Source organism: Fonticula alba (genome assembly GCF_000388065.1).
Source record: "Fonticula alba strain ATCC 38817 unplaced genomic scaffold supercont2.2, whole genome shotgun sequence".
NCBI lineage: Eukaryota > Rotosphaerida > Fonticulaceae > Fonticula > Fonticula alba.
The window spans coordinates 901,828-911,552 of record NW_009242972.1 but is presented as its reverse complement, the minus strand read 5'-3'; the positions used below and the strand labels follow the sequence as shown (position 1 = coordinate 911,552).

The 9,725-nt window shown below is 66.9% G+C and overlaps 5 protein-coding genes across 5 annotated transcripts in view; 3 read left to right on the top strand and 2 right to left on the bottom strand.

The window, feature by feature from the left end:
* The window catches only part of H696_01230 (hypothetical protein), a gene marked incomplete at both ends in the record, with an annotated part of 5,400 nt that extends 4,375 nt beyond the window's left edge, over nt 1-1,025 (bottom strand). Inside the window, 2 exons of the mRNA XM_009495115.1 lie at nt 857-908; nt 1,017-1,025. Of these exons, the coding sequence (XP_009493390.1) occupies nt 857-908; nt 1,017-1,025 (61 nt within the window). The remainder of the gene's footprint in view (nt 1-856; nt 909-1,016) is intronic.
* A 1,395-nt stretch (nt 1,026-2,420) lies between these two features.
* Nucleotides 2,421-3,601, top strand: H696_01229 (hypothetical protein). The gene has a single exon (XM_009495114.1). It carries the CDS (start codon nt 2,653-2,655, stop codon nt 3,037-3,039), a length of 387 nt encoding a protein of 128 aa, XP_009493389.1. The 5' UTR covers nt 2,421-2,652; the 3' UTR covers nt 3,040-3,601.
* Nucleotides 3,602-3,641: 40 nt separating this feature from the next.
* H696_01228 (hypothetical protein) lies at nt 3,642-5,011 on the top strand. Its single transcript, XM_009495113.1, has 5 exons — nt 3,642-3,979; nt 4,088-4,209; nt 4,359-4,422; nt 4,521-4,608; nt 4,717-5,011. The coding sequence occupies exons 1-5, from the start codon at nt 3,687-3,689 to the stop codon at nt 4,855-4,857; spliced, it is 708 nt and encodes a 235-aa protein (XP_009493388.1). The 5' UTR covers nt 3,642-3,686; the 3' UTR covers nt 4,858-5,011.
* A 279-nt stretch (nt 5,012-5,290) lies between these two features.
* H696_01227 (hypothetical protein) lies at nt 5,291-6,971 on the bottom strand (the record flags this gene model as incomplete). The annotated part of the gene is made up of 2 exons (XM_009495112.1): nt 5,291-5,305; nt 5,406-6,971. The coding sequence occupies 2 exons, from the start codon at nt 6,969-6,971 to the stop codon at nt 5,291-5,293; spliced, it is 1,581 nt and encodes a 526-aa protein (XP_009493387.1).
* Nucleotides 6,972-7,775: 804 nt separating this feature from the next.
* H696_01226 (20S proteasome subunit alpha 4) lies at nt 7,776-9,443 on the top strand. The gene is made up of 5 exons (XM_009495111.1): nt 7,776-7,862; nt 7,972-8,219; nt 8,376-8,500; nt 8,624-8,926; nt 9,025-9,443. Exons 2-5 carry the CDS (start codon nt 7,994-7,996, stop codon nt 9,133-9,135), a joined length of 765 nt encoding a protein of 254 aa, XP_009493386.1. The 5' UTR covers nt 7,776-7,862; nt 7,972-7,993; the 3' UTR covers nt 9,136-9,443.
* The last annotated feature ends 282 nt before the right edge of the window (nt 9,444-9,725 follow it).

Sequence of the window (9,725 nt, the reverse complement as noted above, 5' to 3'; positions counted from 1 at the left end):
GGGGAGCTCAGAGGCTGGGCACGGGAAGGGGGAGGAGAGCAGGGGAAGGGGGGGGGGGGGATGCGAGGGCACCGTGCAGCGAGAGTGAGAAAAGACGAGACTCTGGGATACCGACGCCCGAAGAGGGAGAGTCGTGGCGACGGTCGGGGGAAAAGAACAAGGTGGGTTCGTACTCGCAGGCAAAGGGGACCTCGGGAGCGGAACCGGTCAAGGAGGATGGGGAAGGGGAGGGAAGGAAAGAGGGGAGCTGGGACAAGGGCCGAACGAGGAGCGGAGGGGGCGGAGGGGGCGGAGGGGAGGAGGGGAGGAGGGGAGGAGGACCGACGCCACGCAAGGCGAGGAGAGCCAGGAAGAAAGAGAAGGAGGCGAGGCGGCAGCGAGGGGGGAGGGAAGGGGCCGGGCAAGGGGGGGAGGGAGGAACACAAGCGACGGCGGGGGGGGGAGGGAGGGAGAACTGCTGGTTGGGCCCCCGGCGGGGAGCCGGGGGCTGCCCAGCACGGCCTCCTTTCACCCGAACCCGAGAAAGTCACCAGAGTACAGAGGCCTGAAGGGCGGGGGGGCCCAGTATTTTTCGTCGAGTCTTGACAACGCGCCCCCGCGCCCACGTCCCTCCTTTTGCTGGTCGAGCGCGGGCGGAAAAACGGGCCATGCGCGGGAGAGAATCTGCTGGACCGCCCTGAGGCGGGGCGGAGGGGGGGGGACACCCGCCCTGGGTTGCACCCCGGTTTCCGGAGCCCTTGCTGAGGCAGCAATCGGCTAGGCTCCTGATGCAATGGTATCCTGGGGGGGGGGGGAGGCGGGTGCGCGCGCGCGCGCGCGCGGGAAGAGCGACCGATGGAGGGCCTGGACGGAGCACCATCCAATCTGAAACAGACCCACGGATCCGGTACTCCAGACACCCAGACTGTCTAGCGGTTTTCGAGTTCACCTCGCCAAGTGGGAATGGCATTCCCCCAGCGCTGGCAGTAGACACACGTAAAATGCTCCCGCACCGCGGTGTGCCAACAGCGACTTACCACCGCCATTGGCGCGGAGGGGGATCCGGGTTTGAGAGCAGCAAAGAAGTCCTCTGGGGACCGTGCCCCCCCCCCCCCCCCCCCCTCTTGGGTGGCCACATCCAACCAAGCAGCATGCACGAAAAAAGGGGTCATTTATATTTCGGCCCTTTACCATTCCATTGCCTTCCCCACAAGAGGGAGGATGTCTGCTCACCGTCATTCATCGCCCCTCCTCCCCACTGCGTCCCGCTCTCCGATGCATTTCTCCTTAGCCCCCCCCCCTCCAACCACAGGGCAAAGCCACTTGACTTCCCCTCGAGGGGATGGATCATCGCACTTCCGGGCCACGCTTCACTGGGCCACACTCGCCGGGTGGGCTACTTTGCTGCAGGGTGCGGCGCTTCATCTCCCCGTCCATGTAGGCTTGAGCCGCCTCTCGCGTAGGTGAGCGCGATTTCGCCCTCTCACATGTCATCTCGGGAGAGGGAAGACCTCCACAGTGACCCTTGCCCCTCGAGGCGACTCCCCCCCCTCCCCTTGGCTGTGGCCGCACTTTGGCGAGTGCGTCCCTGTTGATGCTCCTGTCCATCAGATGGCCGCGCTGCACGTGCACAGGCTCCAAATGGCTGTTTCCCTGCCTATTGGGGAAGCTTGTCGACCAGGACACCTTGCAGCCGAGATCCTTGTGGCGGAGGCGGGCCGGCACACCTGTGCGCGGGACATCTGTGGGGTCGGTCCTCGGGCGTGGGATCTCTTCCAAGAGTAGGTGTGCCAGGACACATGCTGGCCAGTTGCCGGCGGGTTGGCTGTCCTGTCATTCCGTGCCGCCCGGCAAAGCGCGCGTTGTCACGGCGTCCCTGCCTGTTTGAGGAGGAGGGAAAAAAAAAGCAGAGAAGAAGACATTCCCGTGCTTCGGGCCCACGACGGCTGTGTCTCCTCCATCTTCATGGGGCCCCCGGGGGCGATGGGGTCCGCGTCCTCCTACGGGCGCCGCTCCCCGGCCAACGCATGGCAGAGTCGACCGGCACCCCGGTTGCCACCAGTCAGGCGATGGGCCCCGGTCGGGGGATCTTGCAGGTCCGCACTTCCCGCGAGAGGTAACCACTCTTGCTGCGATCACCAGCGGGAGGTTTTCTGTTCCCTTTGTGTGGACCACAGGCAGACAGCCACTCCAAAGGGAGACCTTCCTGGCAATGCTGAGATGCCGGGCGGGTGCCTTATTTCCCTGCGGCCCACGACGGGCTCGACACTCCCACGAGGATGCTCCCCCCGGTGGATCGTCGATCGATTGGTGGCAGGCTGAGTTAATTGCTCGCCTTTAACTTGCCTCTGGCGGGCGCCGGGGCTCCGGACACCGGCCTCGCTCTCCCCCCCCCCCCTCAGCGCGCGCGACTATCGGTGATCAAGTGAGCAGCCCACGGCGTCTTCTCCGCCCACAATGCCTCCCCGATCACCTCGGCCGGGCGGGATAAAGTCCCGGCACGGTTCCGCGGCGGCCCTCAGCCCGGCCGGTTGTTGTGTGGCTCCATCCATCCCGGCCGCCGGGCGCGGGGCAGGCAGCCGGGGCACTTGCCTTTCGGTGATTCTGTCCCGGTGATCCGCACCGCGGGCCCCATGTCCCCGGCCCCGTGCGCTTCTTGCCTCGACAAAAAAAATGTACCCTCCGGATCCCCTTCGTACCACGCGACTACCAGGGCCACACCTGGGACCAGTCTCACTTGAATACTCTTGGATGCCGAGAAGCATGGCTTCACGCGGGATGTTCTCCATCCATAGCCACTGTCCCGACTTCTCCGTTTCTTTCTTCCTGGCCCCAGCCGCAAATCGAGCGACGCTGATGCTCCTCGCTACGTGTCGCAAGCCGGGCAGGAAAGGCCATTGTCCAATCCACGGCAAGTACAAGGCACCCCAAAACCACGGCATGCGCTGGCTTCCTTTGGAGGATCATCCCGATTGGCGTATACGCCACCTCTCGCAGCCCACTTGCGCGGGCTTTCCGCTCAGGCCATCCCCACGCTTTTTTTCCCTCGCGGAGGTGTAAAGCGCAGCCGGCCACGGGCGATCGTCGAGCTTACAGGAGTTTCTCTTCCCCATCTTTCGGCGCTCGACCGTCAAGGCTCCCGGTCCTGGTGATCCCCGGCTCAAGGGAGACACCTTACCCAGGTGGCCGGGCCCTCCCTGGCCAATGGCCCTCCTCCACTCCCTTCCCCGGCACGCATGGCCATCCGGGAGACTCGGCCGAACTCGGTGCTGCCGCCAAGCGGGCCGGCACGATCCCCCGGGGGGCATGGGCAAGCCCCCAAGCACTCCCTGTCGCCGAGACATCCCGGTCGAAGAGGCGGAGGCGCTCCCATATCGGGGCCTCTGATGGGTGGTACTCACCATCGGCCGATTGTATGGGTCCCACATGACGCGGTGGGGACTCTCCTCCACGATGGCTCCCCGGGCGGACGCTCGGGCCGGAGGCATCTTCGAATGATCGCGCGCTTCCGTTTGCAGGCCCAGCACCATGCGGCGAGGCCCGCCTCGCTGCCGGCCGGTCTGCGGCGGTGCGGCCCAAGGAGCGGGGCGCCGGGGTACGCCGCCGCCGCCGCCGCCGATGTGGGCGGGAGCCGTTGTCAATCCCAAATGCCAACGGTCTACGGCTCGAAGGCAGTGCGCGGCGACTCGGTGTGGATATGCGTTGGCATGTCGGATCACCGACGCAGCAGGCGGCCCAGGCACGCACGCGCAAGCGTCGGCCGACCCGCCGCCCCAAGGCGAGGCAACATCCCCCCGGCTGCGGCCTCGGCCGGGGCCATCCAGTTCCCTGCCGTCCCCGTTCCCCTCCTTCTCCCCTCCCTACGCCGCCCCTCCCGTCTCGTTTTCTCCCTCCCTCCGGCCCGCCCCTCTCCGACCACCATGTCTTCCTCTGATTTCGCGGTCCAGGACGGCTCCGCCGAGTCCTCCTCGTCTAGCGAGACCTTCTACGTCCGCTACTTGTGCGTCCATCGTTGCCTGGGCTGGCACTATCGATGCCCCGCTGACACTCACCATCGACTGCCCCCGCCTCCCGTCCCCCACCCCTGCTCCCCCGCCTCGCTGCTCAGCATGGGTCATAACAGCCGCTACGGCCTGGAATTCATGGAGTTCGAAGTTGCCGGGACAAGCGGAAGGATGCGTTATGTCAACCAGAGCAAGTATCGCCGTGACAAAATCATCCGCAAGGAGGGTGCGCGCCGCGCGTGGCATTCCCCCCCCCCCCCCCGCTCCTCCCGCCCCCCACCGCTATTGGTGATCTGTGCCCTTGACTTACCCTTTGTTGCTCTCTTTGCCCGCTCTTTTCCGTCCCCTCTCACCGGTCGGCTGCTCATTTGGCAGCCTACCTGAGCAAGGCCAGCATCCAGGCGCTCCAGCAGATCGTTGCTGAGAGCGACATCGTCGAGTTCGTGCATCCCCCTCCCGCTCAGTTCCCATCTGCAAGCGATGCCTGACCCCCCCCCGTCCCCTCCCCCCTCACACGCGCTGGTGGCGCTGTTGCAGGGAGGACGACAAGCTCTGGCCTCGGCCCAACAACAGCGGCAAGCAGGAGCTCGAGGTTGTCCTGGACAACAAGCACATTTCCTTTTCTGTACGCCCTCCCTCCCCTTCTTTCCCTTCCCCTGTCCTCTCTTGTGTCTCCCTCTGACCCGCCGGCTTCATTCGGCCTGGTACTGCCATCGCCGCCGTGCGCCCATAGACGAGCATGATTACGTCGATGCGCGAGATCCAGGATGAGAAGGACTTCGAGGGCCTGCAGACCTATTACTACTTGATCCAGGAGCTGCGGAGCTTCATGAACGCCGTCATTAGCCTGCACTTCAAGATCATCCCCTACTAAGGGCCCCGAAATGATGGGGGGTCCGTCGAAAAGTCCCCCCACCCCCCTCTCCCGCCCTGTCGAGTCGGCCGCCCTGCTTGTCACTTGTTGTCGGCTTCGCCCCGGTTCCCGAAAGTCAAATGAGGGTACTCCCCAATAGAGCACCCTGTCCGCAGTGTCCTTGTCCCGCGCGCCTGTGCACTTTGAGGCACATGCCTATGTACGGTTCCTCCCCCCCCCCCCCATCTATTCGTGCGTACCCGTGCACACACGCGGGCGCATGGTTCCGGGTGTGTGTGGGTGGGTGTGTCTGTGGGGGGACTTTATTGCCCTGGCGCGGGGAGTATGTGAAGCGGGCAGCGGGCTTTGATCGCCGGGTCGGTCCCACGAACCACCGGTGCCCGACAACTTTCCCCGGCGATGGGATGGCCACAGGGCTCCAAGAAATTGGGCGCTACGGCGTCAGGGTCTGACGGGTTGGATGGGGAGGAAACCAAATGGAAGGCACACCGACGAAAGAGTGGCAATGCAAGGAGCAAGCAGCCACGATCGGCCGAGCAGCGAGCCACCGTGTCAACTCCAGGAGCCGGGGGCGGCACAACTGCCCGAGCCGCCGGTCCAGCTCGACCATGGCGGCGGGTTGGATCGGGCCGCGGCGCGCACAGCAGGACCGGTTCACGATGGGGAGCCGCTGGCTCCTCCGTGGCCTGGGGGGCCGGTTCTTGGGCGGGGTCCGGCGGTGGGGCCGCCACTGCCGCGGTGTCGGCTCCAAAGGCGGAAGGCCCGGGCTTTGTGGCGGCGTCGAGCCAGGCGGCTGTTCGTCCGTAAAGGTGCCAAAGGGCCGCATCGCGGGCAAGCATTCGACGGGCCTTCAAATCCCGCAACAGCAGGCGCTTTACCTGCGAGCGAGTGACGGCGCTGATTTGCGCGTCGACATCGATCATCGGCTCGGCACCTGGGGCCGACTGCGGGTTGGCATTATGAAGAGGAGCCGGGCCGGTGTCAGTGCCGGTGCCGGTGCCGGTGTCGATGTCGGGACTCGCCGCCAAGCCTGCGCCCGTGGCAGAGGCGGAGTCCCTGGCCGCGTCACTCGGTGGCAGCGCCGGCGAAGACGTCACGCTCGAGAGCGTCGGCGACCGGTCGCCCTCGCCGGTTGTGCCCCGCCCGGGCCCCATGCCCAGCTGTACCCCCAGGCGCTGGAGGCTGTGGCCCAGGTGCGAGTCGGAGGCCCCGGTAGATCGGTCATCGATGATGGCCGCCTGTAGGCGCCACCAATCGAAATCCGCCGAATCAATGATCCCACCGGCGGGCACCCCATCCACCAGCAAGCCCGGAGGCACGGGCCCGGGCTGGACCAGGTGCCGGACCGAGTCGACCGTGCTCTCACTCTCCTGGCCGGGTGCCGGGATCGTCGAGCCGGCCGAGGCAGGTGCACCGATCGGCGCAGCGTCAGCAGCCGGGACAGGGTCCACGGCGGGCTGGCTGGCCTCCGGCACGCCGAATGTGCCCACTTGGCTGCTGGCAACCACCGGGCGCGTGTGGCCCAGGCCGATGGCCGCGGTGCCGGGGAACTGCTCGGCCGCGACGAAGCCCGATCCGACGGCATGCGCCGAGTCGCTGGGCGTGCGCGATCGCAGCCGGAAGAGAAAGTCGGCCTCGGCCTCGGTCAAGAGCGGGGAGCGCCATGCCCCCCCATGTGGAGCTGGCGAAGCCGTGTCGCCTGGGCTTGGAGGTGGCCCGAAGAGCAGGAATCTAAACTGCGGATCCACGCCGGCAGCCAAGTCGAAGGGCATGACCGGGAGGTCTGCCGGGATGAGGGGGGTCCCGTCCGGGGCCGCGCCATCGGGGGGATCGGCATCTGCCCGCCGGCGCTTGGGAGCCGGCATTTTCAGGCCGGAGCGTTTGGCGGGCTGCTTGGCGGGCTCCTTGGCGGCTGTCGGCCTGGTGGGCTCCTCGGTGGACCCCTCGAGGGGCTTCCCAGTGGGCCGCTTGGAAGATGCCCCGGGGGAGTCCTCGGGGGCGGCCTGCTTGGTCGCCTCATGGACGGACTCGTCCGAGGCCGCCTGATCGGCGGATCTCCCCGTGGCTACTTGTTTGAGGGGCCCCTCGATGGCCTCCTTGTTGGGCGATCCCATTCGGGCGGGTGCGCGCACTCGCTCGCTCGCGAGAGAGAGGGGGGGGGGGAAGGGGCGTCGTAGAAAGGGGGGCGATCAAAGCCCGAGTATGGCGCAATCTGGAGGAGGAGCAAGGAGAAGAGGAATGGAGGGGGGAGGCGGGGCAGGGAGACGCGAGAGGCAAAGGAGGGGGGAGGGGGCGGGGTGGAGGAAAGTTCGACGAGGCGGCCATGGCGCGGCCTGCCAGGACCCGGGTCACTGTGCGACGCCGGGCCAAAAAGGCCCCGGGTCATGTGCCGGCGCATCACACACACGTGCCACATGACCACGCATCTCGCCCGGGCCCCGCGCCGAGATGGTTCCAAATCTAGTGGCCCGCGCTCCCGGCCCCCCTCCCCCGGGCGTGTCCATCGAGACTGAAGAGGCCCACCCTGCAAGGCTCCAAGACACGCAGGCTCTCCGGTGCGCGCGCGCGCGCGCTCGCGAAACCAATGGCCGGGGGGGAGGGGGGTGGGCCGGGGCCGGGGGGTGGGGGGGGGGGGGGGGGGGGGGGCGGTCGACGTGTGGCTGTCACACCCGCCCCCTCCCCTCGGCATGCTGGCCCCGCTGGCCGTTGGCACAATGACACACCCTCGACTCGGGCAGTGCGACATATTGTCCGCCCGCCCCCCACCAGGGCAGGGGCAGCGGTTTTCTAGAGAGCCGGGACGGGCCCGGCTGGGGAGACCTCCCAGGTCGTCCAGGAGGCGACCCTTGTCGACGCAATAGGCCATTCTTCGGCGCCCACGCCGACGGTGACGCCCGGAGTGAGGAGGAAAGCGCCTCTGTCTCCCCTCCCCTCGCCTCTTTCCCTCTCCTCCCCCCCTTCCCTTTCGCCCCCCCCCCACGCCTCACGCCCCGGCCCCCCTTCCAGTGCGTGTCTACCATCCCTGCCCGACGTCATCCCCCTTGTGCGGCTGCCCGACCCAGTGGCCAAAACTCACCATTCATCTCTCCTCCCCCCCCCCCCCCCCGACCGCAGGCCTCGCCGCACACGCATCACCATGTCCGGCTACGATCGCGCCCTGACCGTCTTCTCGCCTGACGGGCACCTGTTCCAGGTGGACTACGCCCAGGAGGCCGTCCGCCGCGGTGTTGCCGCCGTGGCCGTCCGCGGGACGGACTGCGTTGTCCTGGCCTCCGAGCGTAAGGCCGTCCCTCGCCTGCAGGACCCGCGCACCGTTCGCAAGATCCTCCGTCTGGATGAGCACATTGTCATGGTTTTCGCTGGTGCGTCTCTTCCCTGCCCCTCGCCTCTCTCTCTCTCTCTCTCCCCCTCTGTGTGCCCTTCACGCCTGCCTCTGCATCGGTCCCCGCATACCTTCCCTTTCCGGTGTCCTGACTCACGCCCATCGGCTTTTGTCACTCGCCCCGCCTCGCTCACAGGTCTCGCCGCTGATGCGCGTGTCCTGGCCGACATGGCCCGCGTCGAGTGCCAGAGCCACCGCCTCCAGGTGGAGGACCGTGTGTCCGTGGAGTACATTTCTCGCCACATTGCTGGCATCCAGCAGGTGCGTATCTGGCGTGCCCCGGTCGCCCATCCGCCCCCCCGCCCCCCCTGTCCCCTGCCCCCTGCCCCCTGCCCTTTTGTCGGCCATGCGTGACTCATGCCCCCTTCGCCTGGCCCGTCACAGCGCTACACCCAGCGCGGTGGCGCGCGGCCCTTCGGCCTGTCGGCCCTGATTGTCGGCTTCGACCGCCCGGACGGCCCGCCCCGCCTCTACCAGACCGAGCCCTCCGGTATCTACCACTCTTGGAAGGCCAACGCCATCGGCCGCAACGCCAACACCGTGGTCGAGTTCCTGGAGAAGCGCTACCAGGATACGATGGACCGCCACGCGGCCACCGTGCTCGCCGTGCGCGCTCTCATGGAGGTTGTCCAGTCCGGGCCCCGTAACATTGAGGTGGCCGTCATCACCGGCAAGGATGGCGTCGATGTGCGTTTTGCTGCCTGTCAAGTGGCCCACTTCTGCCGATGCCCCCGGTCCCCTGCCTTTTCCTGACCCTCGCCGTTCGCCACACCCCTCTCGGGCAGATGCTCTCTTCTGCCGACATCGACGCCATCGTCACCATCATCGAGGAGGAGAACGAGTCGGCCTCCTCCTCGGGCTCGGCCTCGACCGACGCCGCCGCCGTCATGGTCTGAAGGTGTAGGGGCGCCTGAATGCGCGCGCCTGGTGTGCTGCCCTTCTTCTCCCGACCCCCCCCCCACCACCCTTCGTCTCTTCTTCGCACATGATGTCCCTTCAGTGGCGCTGCTCTCCTTCCTCCTCTCTCTTCATATCTCTCCTTCTTGAGGGGGAGAGTGGGGGAGGGGAAGAGAGAAGATACGTCCGCCGGCCGATGCCTCGATTGTGTATCTTCTCCCGATCAAACAACCCCAATGTACTTTATTCCCCAGCATGTTTGCCCCTCTTCTTCCGGTGGCTTTCTCCACGTTCACGCCTCCGCGCCCTCCCATCTCCCGGGGGGGGGGGGGGAATGCTCACACGTCGCGAGCCTGTGTTTTTTTCAAGGCCCAGCGCCCGCGACAGAATGGAGATCGGTCATGGACGGTCACATGATCGCCGCTTTCTTTGGGGGCCGAGATCTCGGTCGATGTTCCTTCGCCCGTCCCCCCCCCCCCCCTTGATGGAAAATGGCCCGCGTCAGCTGGATGGTCGGCCAGCCGGCCGCCCGGGCACTCTGCAGAAGGCACCATAATGTGGCTACTTGTGCCGGCCGTTGCATGTCCCC